The sequence below is a fragment of the Stylophora pistillata genome, chromosome 5 (assembly GCF_964205215.1).
Source record: "Stylophora pistillata chromosome 5, jaStyPist1.2, whole genome shotgun sequence".
Classification (NCBI taxonomy): domain Eukaryota; kingdom Metazoa; phylum Cnidaria; class Anthozoa; order Scleractinia; family Pocilloporidae; genus Stylophora; species Stylophora pistillata.
In genome coordinates this window covers 33,498,221-33,517,180 of record NC_142523.1, presented here as the reverse complement: position 1 = coordinate 33,517,180, position 18,960 = coordinate 33,498,221, and the positions used below count along the sequence as shown (strand labels likewise).

The 18,960-nt window shown below is 38.6% G+C and overlaps 2 protein-coding genes and 1 long non-coding RNA gene across 10 annotated transcripts; 2 read left to right on the top strand and 1 right to left on the bottom strand.

The window, feature by feature from the left end:
• Nucleotides 1-473: 473 nt before the first annotated feature.
• LOC148731572 (tight junction protein ZO-3-like) lies at nucleotides 474-4,202 on the top strand. Its single transcript, XM_088760883.1, has 4 exons — nucleotides 474-1,132; nucleotides 1,405-1,603; nucleotides 1,805-1,920; nucleotides 2,881-4,202. The coding sequence occupies exons 1-4, from the start codon at nucleotides 1,007-1,009 to the stop codon at nucleotides 2,896-2,898; spliced, it is 459 nt and encodes a 152-aa protein (XP_088617009.1). The 5' UTR covers nucleotides 474-1,006; the 3' UTR covers nucleotides 2,899-4,202.
• LOC148731571 (uncharacterized) lies at nucleotides 1,148-13,699 on the bottom strand. Of its 8 annotated transcripts, XM_088760878.1 has the most exons (13): nucleotides 13,571-13,699; nucleotides 12,803-12,870; nucleotides 9,660-9,714; nucleotides 6,655-6,692; nucleotides 6,086-6,131; nucleotides 5,479-5,564; nucleotides 4,123-4,177; nucleotides 3,438-3,487; nucleotides 3,263-3,293; nucleotides 2,805-2,861; nucleotides 2,468-2,662; nucleotides 2,191-2,222; nucleotides 1,148-1,582 (listed from the first exon to the last, which is right to left on the bottom strand). In XM_088760878.1, exons 1-11 carry the CDS (start codon nucleotides 13,605-13,607, stop codon nucleotides 2,562-2,564), a joined length of 624 nt encoding a protein of 207 aa, XP_088617004.1. In that variant the 5' UTR covers nucleotides 13,608-13,699; the 3' UTR covers nucleotides 1,148-1,582; nucleotides 2,191-2,222; nucleotides 2,468-2,561. The 8 variants fall into 8 exon arrangements, with proteins under 8 accessions (XP_088617004.1, XP_088617000.1, XP_088617001.1 ...); XM_088760874.1 differs by having other exon boundaries at nucleotides 3,263-3,487; XM_088760875.1 differs by having other exon boundaries at nucleotides 2,500-2,662; nucleotides 3,263-3,487.
• On the top strand, nucleotides 11,410-14,302 carry LOC148731570 (uncharacterized). Its single transcript, XR_016001534.1, has 2 exons — nucleotides 11,410-12,778; nucleotides 13,471-14,302. It is a non-coding gene; the product is annotated as an uncharacterized LOC148731570 (long non-coding RNA).
• Nucleotides 14,303-18,960: the final 4,658 nt, after the last annotated feature.

Below are 18,960 nucleotides of genomic sequence, written 5' to 3'. Positions count from 1 at the left end.
CTAATTACTTCAAAAAAATTCCAAATTATAACTCTTTGGCATACAAAGCTTTGCTTTCATGTCCAAATTGAGCACTCTATCTAGGATGAGTCATTGCTGCTGCAATTGGGATGATGCTCGCTAGTTTACTCTAGTTTGAGCACTCTGGCATGGCTTAGACGATACCACAAAGGTTGGGTCGCTTGGGGTGACCGTCTCGGTTCTCCTCCATCCTAGCATCAGCACTGCACTGATGAGGCCCAGAAGGCCGAAACAGTTCTGTCTGCAGTTAGTTATATATATATAATTTATAATTATATATCAAGATTTTCTTAATTAAGCTATTAAAATTTTGAGATGTCTGTAAGGGGACTGACATGGGGGGTTCTGGATACCACAACACCACAAACAAAATAGAACTAACACTGCATCACCTCATGAAACATTATTAACACACCTACACTATGATCTAGTCTAAGTCTGCAGATTTACCTGGTCTGGTTTCACTCAACTTAACCATGTGCTAGTCTTTGGCTGATAGTGCATGTGGTAGAGGTCCAGAGGTCAAGTAAAATGTTAACAGACACAACCTGAGGTCAATCAGCTAATGTTTATTAAAGATTAACTTGGATGTCTTGCTGACTTTGTTTGAAAATTAACCATGGGTTATCAAAGTCTGTCTTTTAAAAGGGTTAAAGAGTTAACTGTAACACCGGAAATGGTTTATTTCACTGAATGCTGCTGATTTGAAATTAGAAACATCAACTGTTTTAAGGTTCGAGATCACTGTGCAATTGCAATGCGAGTTGTTCTTCACTACAATACCACATTAAGAAAAGGGTCAAGACTGCAACATGCAAACCCCAATGTCCCGCCCCTTCCTGTAACATTTAAAGCAAGCTTGGAGAAAAGAAGTACACGACATTAGGTTTTTGTGATATTGGAATTCTTGAAATAGGAATTAAAATTCAGGATATTTGGTGCAGAGAGCCACTAGTAATCCTATCCTAAACTGATTTTCAGATCAATGGAAAACTTGAATGCCCCACAGGAACTGTCTCCTTCAGGGAGCTATTTTACAGTGAACCTTAAAAAGCATGGGAAGGTGGGATTTGGTTTTGAGATAACTGGAGGTCAGGAGCATGGCACACAGGTTAGGAAAAGGACATTTATTCTGAAGAGATGTAGTTTTAATTCTCTGATTTGATTTGATGACATGTATTGTAAAAACATTTTTATTTAATTTATTATACCATCAATTTTATCATTAGAGAAAAAGGAAAATTACTTTTGATGTAGTTCCTGATACTGATTACTCTACTTTGATTTGCTGGCTTAATTGTAAACAATTCTACATGTATTTGTTTACCATTATTTGCTTTCATTTTGCACTGAATTACTTTATGTTAATGGTTTTATTATTAGGTGGTAATAAGTAGAATTGTCAGACTGGGTCCTGCAGAGGGTTGCCTTCAGGTTGGAGATGAAATCCAGTATGTCAATGAAGTAAAAGTGATTGGTGCAACAGGTGATCGTGTGATAATGCTTGTGAAAACTGCAGAGTCACTTGGAGAAGTAAACCTTGGCATCTATAGAAACTTGGCTAGAATGGAACATACAATGTGTAAGTGATTATCAGACTTTTAACACATGGTCTATATATTAGGGTTAGGGGAGAGGACAATCTCATGTGAACAGACATTCCTCTACAAAACAAACAGAAAAGCACAAACATGCAATTTGGTTGTGTAGTGCTGTGTGTGAAAATTTTCAGTTTCCAGTAATGTAACATTCTTATGTTATTTTGTGATCAATTTTATCCTAGATGTTGCTACTTCAAGCACCCTGCCCCAACAGCGTTATGCACCAGTGGAACTCCCTAACTCCTCAAGCAAGGATCCTAATTACCATTATGGGATACCAGCCCAAAGGAACAGTGGTGTAAGTGAGAGTAATTAAAAACACTTGTTGGGTGGGTTATTAATTATAGGCATTTAAAGGCCCATTTTCATCCGAGATCCTTTGCAGTCATTTGTTTTTGTTTTGGAATCGCGCTATTGTTAAATGGCGAACTCTGATAGTCATTCACCAACACTGTTAAAAAGAAAAACAAAGATTTGGTGAAGAACACAGTAAACAAATTTACAGCTAAATATTTGAGACTGAAAAATCATAAATCGAGTCTGTGTATAAAACTTGTACAAAGCTTACTTGATGTTGAAGGAAATTGTTCGGCCTCAACACTAAATAAAATATAAACAAATAACCAATATTGGCCAAAATGATTTACTTTATGCATTTCAATTATAGAATAATGACTTGTACAAGAGAGATCACTTACATACATATCTCAGGATCTCAAGTAAAAATCAGTCAGTCATCTCAAGAATCTCAGTGCTAACAATACCTTAAGCAGTGTTCAAACTGCCATAATTCAAACTGCCCTTTTAGCATATTTAATAAACAATAATTATAGACAAACAGGTACCTTAGTTATGTGGCACTCAGATGATCACTCACTTTGTTCCGCCATCTTGAACACATGAAATAAAGGCTGCCCAGAGAACTTCATGCTCTGACGTTTATAAAACCTGCGAGCCATGCAAGCCAAGGGTGAGCCATGCAAGCCAAGGGCGAGCCGTGCAAGCCATGCGAGTCATGCGAATCATGCGAGCCATGCAAGCTACAGTCAAAATGTCAAGAATTTTTGTTAATTGTTACATTTACATTTATTTGTTACATTTACTCTTCGAAGTACAAATTCATAGAAAAACATGGCATCAAGGCAATCGTTTCAAACTGATGAAATCATGCAATTTACTCACCATTCTTGACGCCAATACAAAGAGTTTCCCTGGAAGTACTGTTCTCTTTTGCCCTGACTAATAAATGATTTTCTAGGTGGATATCAATGGATGACAGGAGTCAATGGATACCATTCAACTACCCATTGGAGTAGCGGTTAAGGGTGGTGGAGCTGTACGTTTTTCTCAAAAAATATTTTTACTCAAGTCGAGCCTAAATTAATTTTTGTAGCACTGTTTTTATTTTTTGCAGACCCTGAGCGATTTGAATAGATAAAATTTTCTCTAAATAACAAAAAATAATATGAAAGAGAAAAAAATTCGTCCAACTCAGGACAGGCATTACTATGAGCAAGACTTGGCACGATGTACAAATGTTTAGAGCATTTTTCATATTTGAAGCTCCAGCAATAAGCAGGTAAACGGAATGTTATTGAACGATTAAACCTAGAAAAGAAAAAATAATCATATTTACTTACATGATTCGACCTCTCTAACTTCTAATCTGACCTGTAGAAACAATAAAGAGAAGGCATGATCATCAAGTTTCCAAAAACTGACGGATTTAAAGTATACCCATATTGTAGCTTCGAGGAAACTCTTATCAGGAGTGTCTCTTTTTGTCAAGTCAGCACCAAAATTTGAGATACAAACCGGAGGACATGCACCACTAGGAACTGATGGGATTTCTTCCTGGCTTCTCTCTAAAAAATGACATAAACAAGACCACACAAATAGGGTCAGTAATCGTAACTTAAGTATGAAACTTATTTCATATTTAAGAAATCTCTTATTAATAGCTTGATCATCTCTTTCAGGGTGAAAACCCCGAAGAAAAAAGGAAAGAAAGAGGCCCATGAAGCACTGAACTTTATACATAACCTAGCCTCTACATTATTTAGGTTAGATAGCTCTGAAGCCTTGATCTCGTTGAAACTGTCCTCTAATCAAATGAGCAGAATACATATATTTCTTCATTCCATACATCTTCGTGTAGCTGCCCATCTCGAGTTTATCCTTCACTCATAATTTAATTCATAGCGACAAGAGGGGGCATTGGGAGTTTTGGTTTTGAGGTTTTGGCTATTTTTTAGATCGGTTTTCGGGTTTTGGTGATCATTGCGGTTTGCGGATTTTCTGCTTTCAGCCACTGGTTTTCGGTTTTCCTCAAGTTATGAGTCCTGAAATGAGGACTTCCCTAAATTTTTAACTCTTAGGCTTATAAGCGGTAATCAAGGCTTAATTCACTCTGGTTCTCAGGCGCAATCGTAGGAACACTGTAAAAAAGATGTCAGTGTTAGTGTTGACCCGGCCAAGAAACCAAATAAAAGCCATGTACCTTCAACCCTGTCAGACTGTCCGTGTCCTGAATCTGAGGGATCGGATGGCCAAGACTTCAATAAAAAAAAAAAGACAAAAGATGAGAACTTCAAACCAATTTTTAATTCTGTACACATGAGAAAGGTATTAGTTGGAATAATAGATATATCATAAATACAAACAAAAGAGAAAAACGAGGTGGGGGAAAGTGGTGGTGATATCAAATAACTATCGCACCTGTACAGGTATTACAAAGAGTTCTGAATTAATCTTTTTGAAAACATAGCACTTGAAAAAATTGTTGACAAATAATTCACATGGAGACTTCCAATCCCAATGTGGTTTTTGCATTAACATAAACCGGTCAAGTTAATCACAATTTTCCAGCTTCTGTGTGCATAATATATCTGTTAGCTAGATCGTTCCCTCTTCTCAGATTATGAATGAAGCTTTTAAACCTTATCCCCAAAGGAGTTTTTGATCTAATAAAAACACTAAAAAAAATTTATAAATCGCTAATCAATGAAAAATTATCAAGATGTGTAGTCCCGATTACAAACACCACCAACTAATGATTCAGAGTTGAAAAGTTGGTTCGAGCTGTGCCAGCTCCACACTCAGGCGCTCCAGAATACTCGATGATAAAACCTCCATGGGCAAGAGATAATGCAATCTCGATCCACACAAACTCTTCCAATTTTCCTCTCTTTTCAGCTACGTACAAGGTGGTGTTTCATTCTACATTCAAATCCCTTCTAATTCTACTAATTAAAAACAACAATAATAATAATACGTATGATGCACGATCCTTGCAGTAGAGAGCGCTATTTATGCAATAGCGCAAATCAGACCTGAAAAAATTCAGGCCTGTACGGGATTCGAACCACTGACCTCTGCGATACTAGTGCAGCGCTCTACCAATTGAGCTAACAAACAACTGGGAGCAGGCTGTTAAGTTGATTTGTAATAAACCCGTGATGATAAATCAGATGAAATGAATATATGAAAGCATCATACGTTTCTATAACCGCAGTTCAAAATATATGAACTTTCATATATTCATTGTATCTGATTTATCATCAAGGGATTACGAATCAACTTAACGGGCTGCTCCCAGTTGGCTTGTTAGCTCAATTGGTAGAGCGCTGCACTAGTATCGCAGAGGTCAGTGGTTCGAATTCCGTACAGGCCTGATTTTTTTCAGGTCTGATTTTCGCTATTGCATAAATAGCGCTCTCTATTGCGAGGATCGTGCATCATACGTATCTACAACCGCAGTTCAAAATATATGAACTTCATATATTCATTGTACCAAATAATAATAATAGCAATAATAATAATGATTATAATGATAATGGTAACTAATCTTCTGTACCTCATAACCAGAAGGCTTGGTGTTCATTGGTTGTGATGTATCCATTGGCTCAATGTCTTCAAAATTTTGAAGTTCTGGCAAATCATCTAAATTTCAAATAGGACAAATGACAGGAACTCAAGTCAACCCCACCTTCCCATCTCTACCATTTTATTCTACACTGACTTGTAATTAACTCTAACCTATCAAAGATACCTGCAGTACCTATACACCTGTAAAGATACCAATACATACTGTCGTAAGTGTCAGTATGTGGTTTGGTGTAAACAGTGATACTATTGCATATTTCACAGAAAGACATAAAGATTGAAATCCAAAACTCAACCAACTGTTCAAGCTTGGACTTTCTAATCAACAACAGTAATTCACGGTAACAAAAATCCCAGCATGAACACGACAATTCTTCTTCAAGAGCACATGGGAGATTGCCTGGATGTGTTACGTAAAACATAGGTACGCAATGGAAGCTACAGATACCTTAATCTAATGAAATTCTTTAAAAAAGTGAGCCATCCCTTTGCAAGTCAGGTTGGTGGTGTTTAACGAAAAAGGGCCAGGGGGTCACCTCGTTAGATTACTCTTTTGAAATGTATGGTTCTTTGCTTACCTTTGCCACTTTCAGAATGTAAATATGTGTATAAGATATCCAGATCCTAAGAAGGGAAATGCCAAGAAAATAATTTGAAGAATCTCTTCCCCTCATATTACACCTTGATCACAATACATCACACATTCAACACTGATGCACTTAGTCTCAAAATCCAATTTTTAAAAAGACTGTTCTCAATGTTTGGGACTTTGGTGATGAATGTTGACCTTGTGCTTAGCAACAAACTTCCATCTTTTAGTAAAAGAAATTCTTAATTTAATGTACCAAATAATCCACATGATGATTTTCTATATTCAACAACGTGGGTTTTCGGTTTTGCTGCCTTTTTTTGTCGGTTTTTCGGTTTGGGAGGTTTTTTCCTCCCGGTTTTGCGGTTTCCCAGAGGCACCAATGCCCCTCTCAATAAGCTGCACCTGCAGATAGGCCACTCCCCGAATTTAGCAGTTCAAATTTTGTAAAAAGGTTTTTTGATATAAATCAAAAGAAATCCAAAGTCGAGTCTTGAGAAGTCTTCTTCATTCAACTGTTGAATGGGAAAAAATTCAATCTCAGGATAACGCATTTACCTCATGTGGACTTGGACCTGAAGCCATCCAATCATCAACTGTAAATAAGCAAGAAAACGTAATGTTATTCAGTGATTAAACCGGAAAAGCAAAAATAATCAGTTTTGATCAGTGCAAACATATTTACAATTTATTTGTAGCTGTGAAGACTTATTATGTTGAAATTGTCCTCTAATCAAATGAACAGAATACATATTGTAACGTTGCAACACACCCCTACCCCCCGGGTATGGTTTTGGACACAAAAGAAATGCGCGTTCGCGATGGTGACTTGAATAAAGTCTTGAGTTCTAGTACTAGTGTTGACTGGTCTTAAATGAAGCGAACCCTCATCGGTACGTTACACTGGTGGCAGCGGTGTACATAAACACTCTTTACAAAACAGGAAGTTCACAATCCACTACAATCAATCTTGAAGACCAAGGAGCCTGAAGGACAGCTTGCAAGGTGGGTTGCTTTCTTAAGCACCCCTGATTTTGACATAGTGGATCGACAAGGGGCAAGACACGCGAATGCGGATTCTATGTCGCGCAGACCATGCACTGAACGATGTAAGTGGTGTAAAAGCTGTTCCGACAACAATCTTCTGCATGTGAGATTGGTCTGCAGACGGAGGAAGCATGTGAGGAATTGCCCTCCCAACATCAAACCACAACTCGTACCATTAAGCTAGAGCCTGAGTGGTCCAGAAGGTACTTGGAAGAGCAACAGCTGCAGGATACTACGCTTAAGAACTTTATACAAATGAAGAAATCTTCCAAGGAACGCCCTGTATGGGAAGACATTTTATCTGAAGGTCCTGTCTTGAAGACCCCGTGGACACAGTGGGATCGTATGGAAGTACGGAATGGTGTTCTATACCGAAGATGAGAAAGTGACAAGGGCGACAGAATAGTATATCAGATTGTTCTGCCAAGTAGTCTTAGAGACACGGCATTGCAAGCCCACCATGATCACTCTATGGCAAGCCACAGGGGCTTACAAAGGACATTACACTCCTTGCGGCTTCGTTATTACTGGCCAGGTCTGACGTCCCAGACTTACAGATGGGTATCGAGATGCACTGAGTGTGCAGCAAAGAAAAACTACGGAAGAAAGCGCCGAGCACCTCTTCAACAAAGCACGGTGGGGTTTCCTATGCAAAGAATTGCGATGGACATCTTGTGTCCCTTGCCAAAGACCCACGTGGTAATCGCTATGTACTCGTAATATCAGACTATTTTACCAAATGGACTGGGAGCTATGCACTTCCTGATCAAACCGCTACAACAATTGCTGAGAAGGTTGTGAGTCGTTTTGGCATACCACGACAAATCCATAGCGACCAGGGAACAAATTTGGAATCCAACGTGAAGGCGGAGATTCGTAAATTGTTAGACATCGAAAAGACAAGAACAACACCACTGCACCCACAGTCAGACGGACAAGTGGAAAGATTTAACAGGACTCTGGTGGAGATGCTGCGAGGAAGGTTGCAGCCGGATCAGAAAGATTGGGACCTCCAACTGCCAGCCTGCATGATGGCTTACAGGTCATCAGTTCATGAGAGCACCGGGTTTACACCGAACCAACTCATGCCTGGGCGTGAAATAGAGGTTCCACTTGACGTCATGACAGAGTCCACTCCAGATCAACCATCCACCTCGATTGAGTATGTGGAAGCCATACAGAAACGACTTTGAAGTGCATTCGAAGATTCCAGACTACACATGAAGGAATCAGGGGTTCGCCAGAAGCAAAACTATAATAAAAAGCTCTCATGGAAGCCATTCCAACCGGGTAATAGTGTATGGCTACATAACATTCACCGCAGGAAAGGAAGGAATCCTAAGTTAGACAATCCACGGGAGGGAACCTTCTTGGTAACTGCGTCCTTATCAGATGTCGTATCGGATTCAAAGGACACCACGGTCTAACCCTAAGGTCGTGCACGTTGACAGATTGAAGCCATATCTAGGTCCGCCCTTAGAGAACTGGATACCACAACAAGAGGGAAAGAAGACACCCAAATGTAAAGTAGAAGGGCATAAGGAAGGAATGGTCACCAGAGGAATAACATCAAAAGATGTATCACGAAAGGAGGCCACGGGAAGAACAGCTCGAGCCGAGATGACGGATAGTGGAATGAGGAAGAATGGACCTGGTAAAAGGACAGTACAAGCGCGTGGTAGTGAAATACCTGTTGGCCTGACAGGCAAGGAACCAGTAACAAAGACTGATGACAGCTCAAGACCGAAGGGTACAATAAGACCCCTCAAAAGATTTGGAGAGTGGGTCTCTTCCCTTCGTGCCAAAGCGCCAATCTGAACCCCAGGAAAATACAAGACAATGACATTCCGTTAACTTTGCAGAGCCAGTTAGTCCAGTAATGTAACTCGTTCGTCCGTTAGTTTTTCTTTCTTTTATTGGACCCTGTTTTTGTTAGCAAGGTTGTTAAACATGGTTTCGCACTGCGGTCAGTGCTCTTCTAAGGGGGGAGCAGTGTAATGTTGCGACGCACCCCTACTCCTTGGGGTATGGTTTTGGACACAAAAGAAAGACGTGTTCATGATGGCGACTTGAATAAAGTCTTGAGTTCTAGTACTAGTGTTGACTGGTCTTCAAGGAAGCGAACCCTCATCAGTACGTTACATTATATTTGTCTGTTCCATACATCTTTGTGAAGTTGCCCGTCTCCGGTTTTTCCTTTTCTCATAATCTAATTCATAGTGACAAGAGGGGGCATTGGGAGTTTCAGTTTCACGGTTTTGGCTCTTTTTTTTAGATCGGTTTTTCGGTTTTTGGGATTTGTTGATCATTGGGGTTTGTAGATTTTCTGTTTTTAGCCATTGGTTTTCAGTTTTCCCCAAGTTATGAGGACTTTCCCTAAATTTTTCACTCTTAGGCTTAAATTAAGTGGTAACCAAGGCCTAACTCACTCTGGTTCTCATCTGCAATCATTGCTACATTATAAACAAGATCTTAGTGTTGATATTGACTCAAGAAACAAAATAAAGGCCACATACCTTCAGCCCTGTCACACTGTCTGTGTACTGAATCTGAGGGATCTGACCACCTAGACTGCGACAAAAAAAAGACAAAAGATGAGAACTTTGCACCAAATTATAATTCTGTGTACATGAGGAAGTTTAAACAACAACAAACATATGAAACATATGTATGAACTGCGGTTATGAAACGTATATGTGCACGATCCTTCGCAGTAAAGCACTATTTGAGCAATAGTGAAAATCAGACCTGAAAAAAATTTCAGGCCTGTACGGGACTCGAACCACTGACCTCTGCGATACTAGTGCAGCGCTCTACCAATTGAGCTAACAAGCCAACTGGGAGCAGGCCATCAAATTAATTCGACATGAACCCGTAGATGATAAATCAAACAACAACAAACATATGAAACATATGTATGAACTGCGGTTATGAAACGTATATGTGCACGATCCTTCGCAGTAAAGCACTATTTGAGCAATAGTGAAAATCAGACCTGAAAAAAAAAAAAAAAAAAAAATTTCAGGCCTGTACGGGACTCGAACCACTGACCTCTGCGATACTAGTGCAGCGCTCTACCAATTGAGCTAACAAGCCAGCTGGTAGAGCTCAATTGGTAGAGCGCTGCACTAGTATCGCAGAGGTCAGTGGTTCGAGTCCCGTACAGGCCTGAAATTTTTTTTTTTTTTCAGGTCTGATTTTCACTATTGCTCAAATAGTGCTTTACTGCGAAGGATCGTGCACATATACGTTTCATAACCGCAGTTCATACATATGTTTCATATGTTTGTTGTTGTTTGATTTATCATCTACGGGTTCATGTCGAATTAATTTGATGGCCTGCTCCCAGTTGGCTTGTTAGCTCAATTGGTAGAGCGCTGCACTAGTATCGCAGAGGTCAGTGGTTCGAGTCCCGTACAGGCCTGAAATTTTTTTTTTTTTTTCAGGTCTGATTTTCACTATTGCTCAAATAGTGCTTTACTGCGAAGGATCGTGCACATATACGTTTCATAACCGCAGTTCATACATATGTTTCATATGTTTGTTGTTGTTTGATTTATCATCTACGGGTTCATGTCGAATTAATTTGATGGCCTGCTCCCAGTTGGCTTGTTAGCTCAATTGGTAGAGCGCTGCACTAGTATCGCAGAGGTCAGTGGTTCGAGTCCCGTACAGGCCTGAAATTTTTTTTTTTTTCAGGTCTGATTTTCACTATTGCTCAAATAGTGCTTTACTGCGAAGGATCGTGCACATATACGTTTCATAACCGCAGTTCATACATATGTTTCATATGTTTGTTGTTGTTTGATTTATCATCTACGGGTTCATGTCGAATTAATTTGATGGCCTGCTCCCAGTTGGCTTGTTAGCTCAATTGGTAGAGCGCTGCACTAGTATCGCAGAGGTCAGTGGTTCGAGTCCCGTACAGGCCTGAAATTTTTTTTTTTTTCAGGTCTGATTTTCACTATTGCTCAAATAGTGCTTTACTGTGAAGGATCGTGCACATATACGTTTCATAACCGCAGTTCATACATATGTTTCATATGTTTGTTGTTGTTTGATTTATCATCTACGGGTTCATGTCGAATTAATTTGATGGCCTGCTCCCAGTTGGCTTGTTAGCTCAATTGGTAGAGCGCTGCACTAGTATCGCAGAGGTCAGTGGTTCGAGTCCCGTACAGGCCTGAAATTTTTTTTTTTTTCAGGTCTGATTTTCACTATTGCTCAAATAGTGCTTTACTGCGAAGGATCGTGCACATATACATGAGGAAGTTTATTAGTTGGAATAACAGATATATCAAAAATACTAACAAAAGAGAAAAATAAGGTGGGGAAAGTGCTGATAATATCAAATAACTATCGCATCTGTATATGAATTACAAAGGGTTCTGGATTAAATCATGTAGACATGGTCCTTGGGATGGCAACAAACTTCCATCCTTTAGTAAAAGAAATTCTTAATTTAATGTACCTGTGGCTCCAATTGCGGGCCTATGTTTTACGTAAAACACCTGGGCATTATCGCCCATGTGCTTTTGGAAAGGAAATCGTCGCGTTCATGTCAAAATATTTGTTACGGTGGATTATAGTTGGTTCCATTAGGCATCTATTATTAAACCGCCTCCCTGTCAGCTCAATGGATAGAGCGCTGAACTGTTGTGCGGGAGGTCGAGGGTTCGAGCCGCGGCTGGACCAACACTCAACGTCTTAAAATAATTGAGAAGAATATGCTACCAAGAACATCTAACCATTTCAAGAAATGGTTAGATATTCTAGTCTTCTCGGATAGGGATGAATAAATGGAGGTCCCGTCTCCTGCAGGGTTAGGGGTAGGAGACGTTAATTTCCCACCCACGAGATAACGGTGTGATGGATGTCCTCCCCTGGGGTGGGATGGGTGGATTAATATTTAGAGACATTAAACACGAAGGCGCGCTATAAAAGGAGAGGTGCCTTAGGTACCTCTGGACCATTTGTCAATCAACTGTCGTGTGATGTAGAACTCTAAAAGTCAAGTCAGCTTGAGCTATAGCTAATCTAAAGCAGTGAACAGCGGGCGCATTCTTCAGAATGTTTTCATCACAATACAAGAATTTTTGAGATTTGTATATTTCCTTCCTCCAATGGAAACTGTGTTTAATGTGGCGGTAAATTTGAAATCGAAGTAGGAGGTTTGCACGTTACATCATTGCCACCATGCTGGCGGAAGTAAACATCTCATTAGCTCCTTTTGTTCGTCTACCAGGCACCTAAGGGATCTCTCCTTTTATAGTGCGCCTTCGTGTTTAATTGTAAAGCACTGTTGATCTGTCATTGTAAATAGCGCTCTAGAAGAAATAAATTATTATTATTATTATTAAATTATTAATTACTAAGCCTTTCACTCCCAAGAAGATGTCCTTATTTAGTTATTCTGACTCCCTACTGTTTGCCATACACTCTTGTGATGTTAGCTCTGAAAATTTGGTATTGGATCTTAGAAATAATCCACTAACTGATATTTCTCTTTATTCTTGTCAGTTGTCTGCCTGATACTGATATTGTACTCACCATCTGATATTGTAAGGAGTAATTCTGTCACTCACATAGGAGTTAAAGGGTTGAACCAACTGTTCAAGTAAAGAATTAAATAAAGGTAAGATATCATATATATACATACCAGAGGTCTGCTTTCAGGCATATTTTGACTTTGCAAGGTGGCCTCTCCAGGAGCAAGGGCAGTTGCTGCTATTAAAAATTCAGAGGCAAGAGATCAACTAGGTCTCTAATTCATTAATTATGAAAAAGCAGATTGGTCGAGAGCATTAATCAATATACATTAGCATGTGAACTTGACATGATAAATGCAATATCTGTAGTGTATATTACAATTAACATGGTAAGTTCAAATTCTGCCTAGTTTCCAAGCCCTTAGGACTCAAGCTTTAGAGCAAAGTAGACAAGGTTACATATTACCAAAACTTTTATGAGGAGAATGAGAGATGAAATTTCACATGATTGGTTTATCAATAAAACTACAGTAGGTAGTTTTTTTCATTCAGGGGTGGTCCTCATGCATGGGAGTCGATCTCCATAAGGTTTAATAGTCTGTGTATGGTTCAGGTAGACCAAATGACATAATTAACAAAGTGATATTGATGATTGTATATCTTTGCAAGTTTCACAACCTTTGAGCATATGTAAATTGTAAATTTATAGTCATTTTTCTATAATTATAACCTACAGTCTCGTAGTCTGTACAGTAGTCGAGATCTCTCTATTGATGGTGAGAGTGAGGATATCACAACTTTCTGTAAATACCTTAATTGATTAAAATTGGTATTGCAGGAGTTAGGAAATGAGTTTGCACTGTTGCTGAGTGAAGAAAATGTTGTGAAGTCTCCATTGCCCCAACAGTTAGCTGATAACCTACACTTGAGACACTCACCACTCATCTGAGGAGTTCCAGGCGTCAAACATTGCATCCCTTGTGATATTCTTTCTTTTGTACCTGCATCCTGATAAAAGAATCATGAAAAAGGTCCACTTTCATTCATGACGAAGAGTTAAGTTTCAGTTAACCACTTGCTAACTGTCATTGACAGAGTGACATCTGAGCCCATCTCAAGTAGTGTGGCACACGAGGACGGACAACTTCGAGCCAAGGAAGACATATACTCAATAAAAAGTCTAAAAAGTTTAATACAAAACGTTTCGGTCCGAGACCTTCATCAGTTCATCAAACTTGAAAAATGTAATCAGAGATTGCTCCTTGACAAGCAATAATCTTTAGATACTAAATACTCACAAGAACTTTATTTACGACTAGGTAACGAGGGCTAATTCAAGTACTTCAAGAAGTCCCTAATATGATCAGCTTGCATCCAACCAGGTTTTACACTTTTTTTCATGACATTTGAGACTGGTGACCTCCAAAGTGTTAAAAATAGATATTTCAATCAAGTCTAGGTTTGACTGTGCCACTGAATGACTTGTTTCTGTACTTTTTCCGAACAGTCATTTTCAATTCCAGACCTTTGCTGAGGGTTTGCTAACCCTTACCTGGAAAGTTCTCTTGCTTTCCTGTAAATAGCATGCTTGAGACAACTTAGGTAAACTAGATATTAATTATAAATTCAGAGAAGCTAACAAAATACATCAATTCTGCCTCATTATCTTTTCTCTTTATGCTTTGGTTTTCTTTCAATTGTTATCAGACCCCATGCAGACAAAGTAATACAACAGCAGGGTTAAAATAACCTGTAACTAACAAAATGCCCAAGCAGTTATATATTGAATCTCAGACTTTCACAAGATTAAAGGGGTAAGTTTCTAAAGAAACTCTGGTGTTGCATCAGTGGGGGTGACAAGGTAATTTGGTTTCATCAACTAAGTTGAATTTATAAATTGGCCCCCATAACAGATTAAAAAGCTGACATTTTGCATGTTAGCCCTTTGTCAGAGTGCCATTCACTCTGACCAAGGGTTAAATCGCGAAACATCAGCTTTTTAACTCTTTACGGCAGCCAATTTACAATAATATTTCAACTTAGTAGATAAAACAAAATTTCACAAGATTACACCTAGAAACACTAAGATTAATCTACTTAGTTTGTTATTTAACACAAGGAGTAGACAATACCTCTATTAAAACATATAGTGCTGAATTTCCTGTAACTCTTTGTCTGATAGACTTTCCATCCCAAACACTTCGAGCACCATAGCATTTTAACTTTCCTTCTTTTATGCTGTTTGAGGCACAGTATAGACCTTTCTCGAAAAGTATAGACCACAGTATAGACCTTCCTCGAAAACTCAGACAGGGTCTGAGTTTTCGAGACACCCAGAGGGTCTGAGTTTTTCGGGTCTGAGTTTTCAAGACACCCAGAGGGTCTGAGTTTTTCGAGTCTGGGGTCTAAGTTTTTGAGGTCTGAGTTTTCGAGACACCCATAATTATATCAATTCCCAGTTTTTCTCAAAAGTTCCAAATACAACACACACTTGAACCCTATTCAAGCAAAATTCTTTTTTTGACCAGCAATTAACATTTATACCTTTTTTTGCATAAACTATTTGACACTCTAGCTAGATCCCCTAGCGCACTAAAAATGTTAACTTTAGTGTTGCAATGTTGAAATATTGTACATTTTTCATAATTATGCTTGAATGCCACGGCTCAACACTAGCTTTTCAACTTACTAGCCAAGTGGCTAATAACATTTTAGATGTTTTTAGATGTTACAACAATTTCGGTCCGTTTACTAGCCAAACTGGCTAGTGGAAATACAAAACACCACCCAAAACTGAATTTCTACTAGTCTGTGGCTAGTCACGGGAGCTTAACCGTTTAAGTGTCAAGCCCCTTAATGCACTTAGAGCTTGATGTTTTCTTGATTGCTCAAAGGTATGAACTAAATGCTAAATTGTCTTCAGTAGTCAACCCGTCAATACTTTGGATATTCATGTAAAAATTTCATTTCCTCTCAAACAATTTATTTACTCAATGAAGTCTTGGGGAAAACACATTATAATTTAGAGAAGAATTTATTTCCTGTGTCCAAGACAAATTTTTTAATTAAAAGCTTCCAGTAAAAAGACCTTGGAACTTAAAGCTTCTTTGAGTACAGCGCTGCTGCCCTTTACTAACATGTGTCTCCATTGGAATAATTTGAGTCTCACAGGATGAGTTTAGTGCCAGATCAAGGTTCCTTAAAAATGAAAGGCGCTTGCTGTGATGGTGGCTGCTAAGTGAAAAAAGAATGATGCTCATTTGTTTATATAGGCAGCTCCTACTTCTTCCTCTTTGGGAGGAACAATTTGACTGACATACCAATTCATGGCTGTAAAGGAGCTGAACTACCATATACTGAGTTTCCAAACAAAAGTCATGATCAGAAAACAGAAATCTCCTTGAAGATGAAAACCCTCTTGAAATTAAACCTCAATTATTTTTGTTGTCAATGAGCTTATAAATTACACCTTGTCTGACCTTCCAACTCTCACGATATGTTCATGAGATTAATTGCAATTCCAGGATTTATCTCATGGTCTCACAATTAAACCTCGAAATCTCACAGTTTTTCACAAGGAAATACAACTTCAATCAGATACGGCCTAAAATCAACTCAATTTATAAAATAATAGTTGCAAATGCCCTATGCATTTCTTCCCACTAGCTCTTTTTAAACTTTGCTCTAATGTCCAATCAGAGTGGGGTCTGCAAAATCTGCGAGCCAAGGTGCGAGCCATGTGAGCCGTGCGAGTCAGGCAAACCATGCGAGTCATACAAGCCATTTTTGCGAGAGTACTTTTATTTTCTTTGATTGGTCCAGGGTCTGGGAGGTCGTTGATCATTCTGCATCCGACTATCACTAAACTATCGTTCTAAACCGCCTGCATGCCATCTTGAAAGCAGAGATGATCCTGGGATGAGTATAAATCTTCTCAACACAATATTGTACATCTTAGAATAGGTATGAACTGAGTGTGCAATATCAATTTTAAAAAGGCAATAAATCAATTTAAATCATAACCTCAAGATGCAATGTTTTTTTTTTTATAATTTGAAAGAAACGGTACTCGACACGGCGAGATTACAACTGCTGATATGTGTTTGGTGACAAATCCGTCGAGATATAACTACTTGAAGGGGCTTTTTTTCGCAGAGTGAAGCTCCCTTTAAAATCAATCTGACAACGTTCGAAAGATCTTTCCTTTGTTTACCAGCAAATCTTTTACATCGAAATCTTTTCATCGTGATCCCTGCATCCAGTATCCTATGAAAGCCTGTCAGTTGAGTCTTTGCCTTCCAAAGATTTCAAAATTGAAAAAGATCCAATCTGAAGTAATTTACCATCAGGTTCTACGAGCACAATCTTTAAAATAAAAAAGCTAACTATTCTAAACCGGAAATTGACGAGGCCAAAGTTTAACCCTTTACACACTCACATCAGTCTGCATATTCTCCATACTGTTCTCTATACATTTCCTAAGGCGCTGACAAGGAGAATTTGTTTCACAATCAAGAGCTTTGTTAGTTGGTGATCATTTTCTTTATTCTCCTGACCTTAATGTGTGATTCAAGGGTGATATTGTGAGGAGAAATTAGATGCTGGTCATTCTTAAGAGTTTAAGGGTTACCAAACTCGGTCACGTTTCAATATAAACTACGCCAAGACAGGGCACGATACTGACTGTAGCCAACTAGCCACAGAACGTGAGTAGAAATTCAGTTTTGGCTGGTGGTTTTCGATTTCCACTAACCAGTTTGGCTAGTAAACAAACTGAAATCGTTGTAACATCTAAGTCGTCACCAGCCACTTGGCTAGTAAGTTGAAAAGTTAGTGTTGAGTCCTGTTAGAAATCTAGTTTTTAATATAGTCAAGTCTACGTATTCTTAAAGATTATCACAGTCCCGATCATAGCAATTTTGAGTGTAAGTGAATATCATGATCGACAGATTCAGATTTATAATCACGTACTGCTACGATGTATAACGAAATAATGAAAACAAAGATCGCTTCTGGACTTGCGAATTAACAACCATTAACATACTCTTAATTGCAACAGCCATTATGTTGGTAAAGGAAATTGACAAATCGTTTAAAGTTTTCTTGTACGAATACATATCATTTGAACAAACAGTAAACTACAGTTGAATACTAGAAACTTCTGTATGTAGTTATTTTTCTGCTCTATTTGGACAGTTTTCAGAATGGCAATCTGAATGAAATTTCAATTATCGAGCATAATGACATGCCAAACATGACGTAATTACTAATCCCAGTTCATAACACTTCTTTGAGGCAGGACAAAAGATTCCCGCCCTCAAAGAGTGCAAAACAGTGCCATGATTCACTTCACGATGCAAAACACGAAATCACATAAAGTAAAGGTTTTGAACCACAAAATTTCTTGCTCGGACTAAAGAATGAATATTAAACATGAAAACTCCATGTCTCTATCGTTGACTATGAAAATAATTTTTCAATTTTGTAAAATTTCCTCTCGTGATGTTGTGTGACGATAAGTTTTCGCGTGCTAAACTGGAAAACTGAACCTTCGCGGACGGCACAACAATAACTGGGGGAAATTAACTCGGTAGAGACCACTCGGCAGCGAGAACGGAAACTCGTCACGATTTCCTGGTATACGGAGGTCTACTTCTAGCGAACCTATACGGACTGGCTCCACAGTAAACTTTTATTCTAGGTCAGGCCAACAAGCGACATGACCTCTAGCCTTTTCAGTTTCGTAATCAAGGTTGTAATCATCAGAACCGTACAAGGTAGCTGCTTTTCAACTAACTGGTGTGAAGTGCTATTGTTATCCGAATCGAACACATTAAAACAGCAAAACAAAAGAAGCGCTAACGATCTCTTTGAAGTTAAACGAAAACTACTAAAGTATTCCCAACTGTTTCTACGACGGAAAGAATTTCAAATTAAAAGAACAGATGCATTAAACTCGAGCCAATTAAAAATAGGAAACCTAGGTGAGAATTCACAGCTCTGGTATAGAAAGTATACCCATGGAAATTACAATAAGGCAGCTTACAAAACAAAATGAAAAATACAATTAAAAGTTTCCGCTTGTCCAAGCAAAGTTTGTGTTAAGCTTGATCGTAAAAAAAGGAAATTGAGGTTACAAGCATAGACTCAGCTGCCAAATACCATGAGAACTAATTTTTCCAGACAGACTTTTAACACTTTTATTTACCAAATATTTCACTAGAATTTACCAAGAAAAGTACCGAGATGCAGCTGTACAGTTTAACTTGACTATTCAAATTTACTTGTGGCTTTTTATCTTTTTAAAACATTACAATAAAAGAAACTG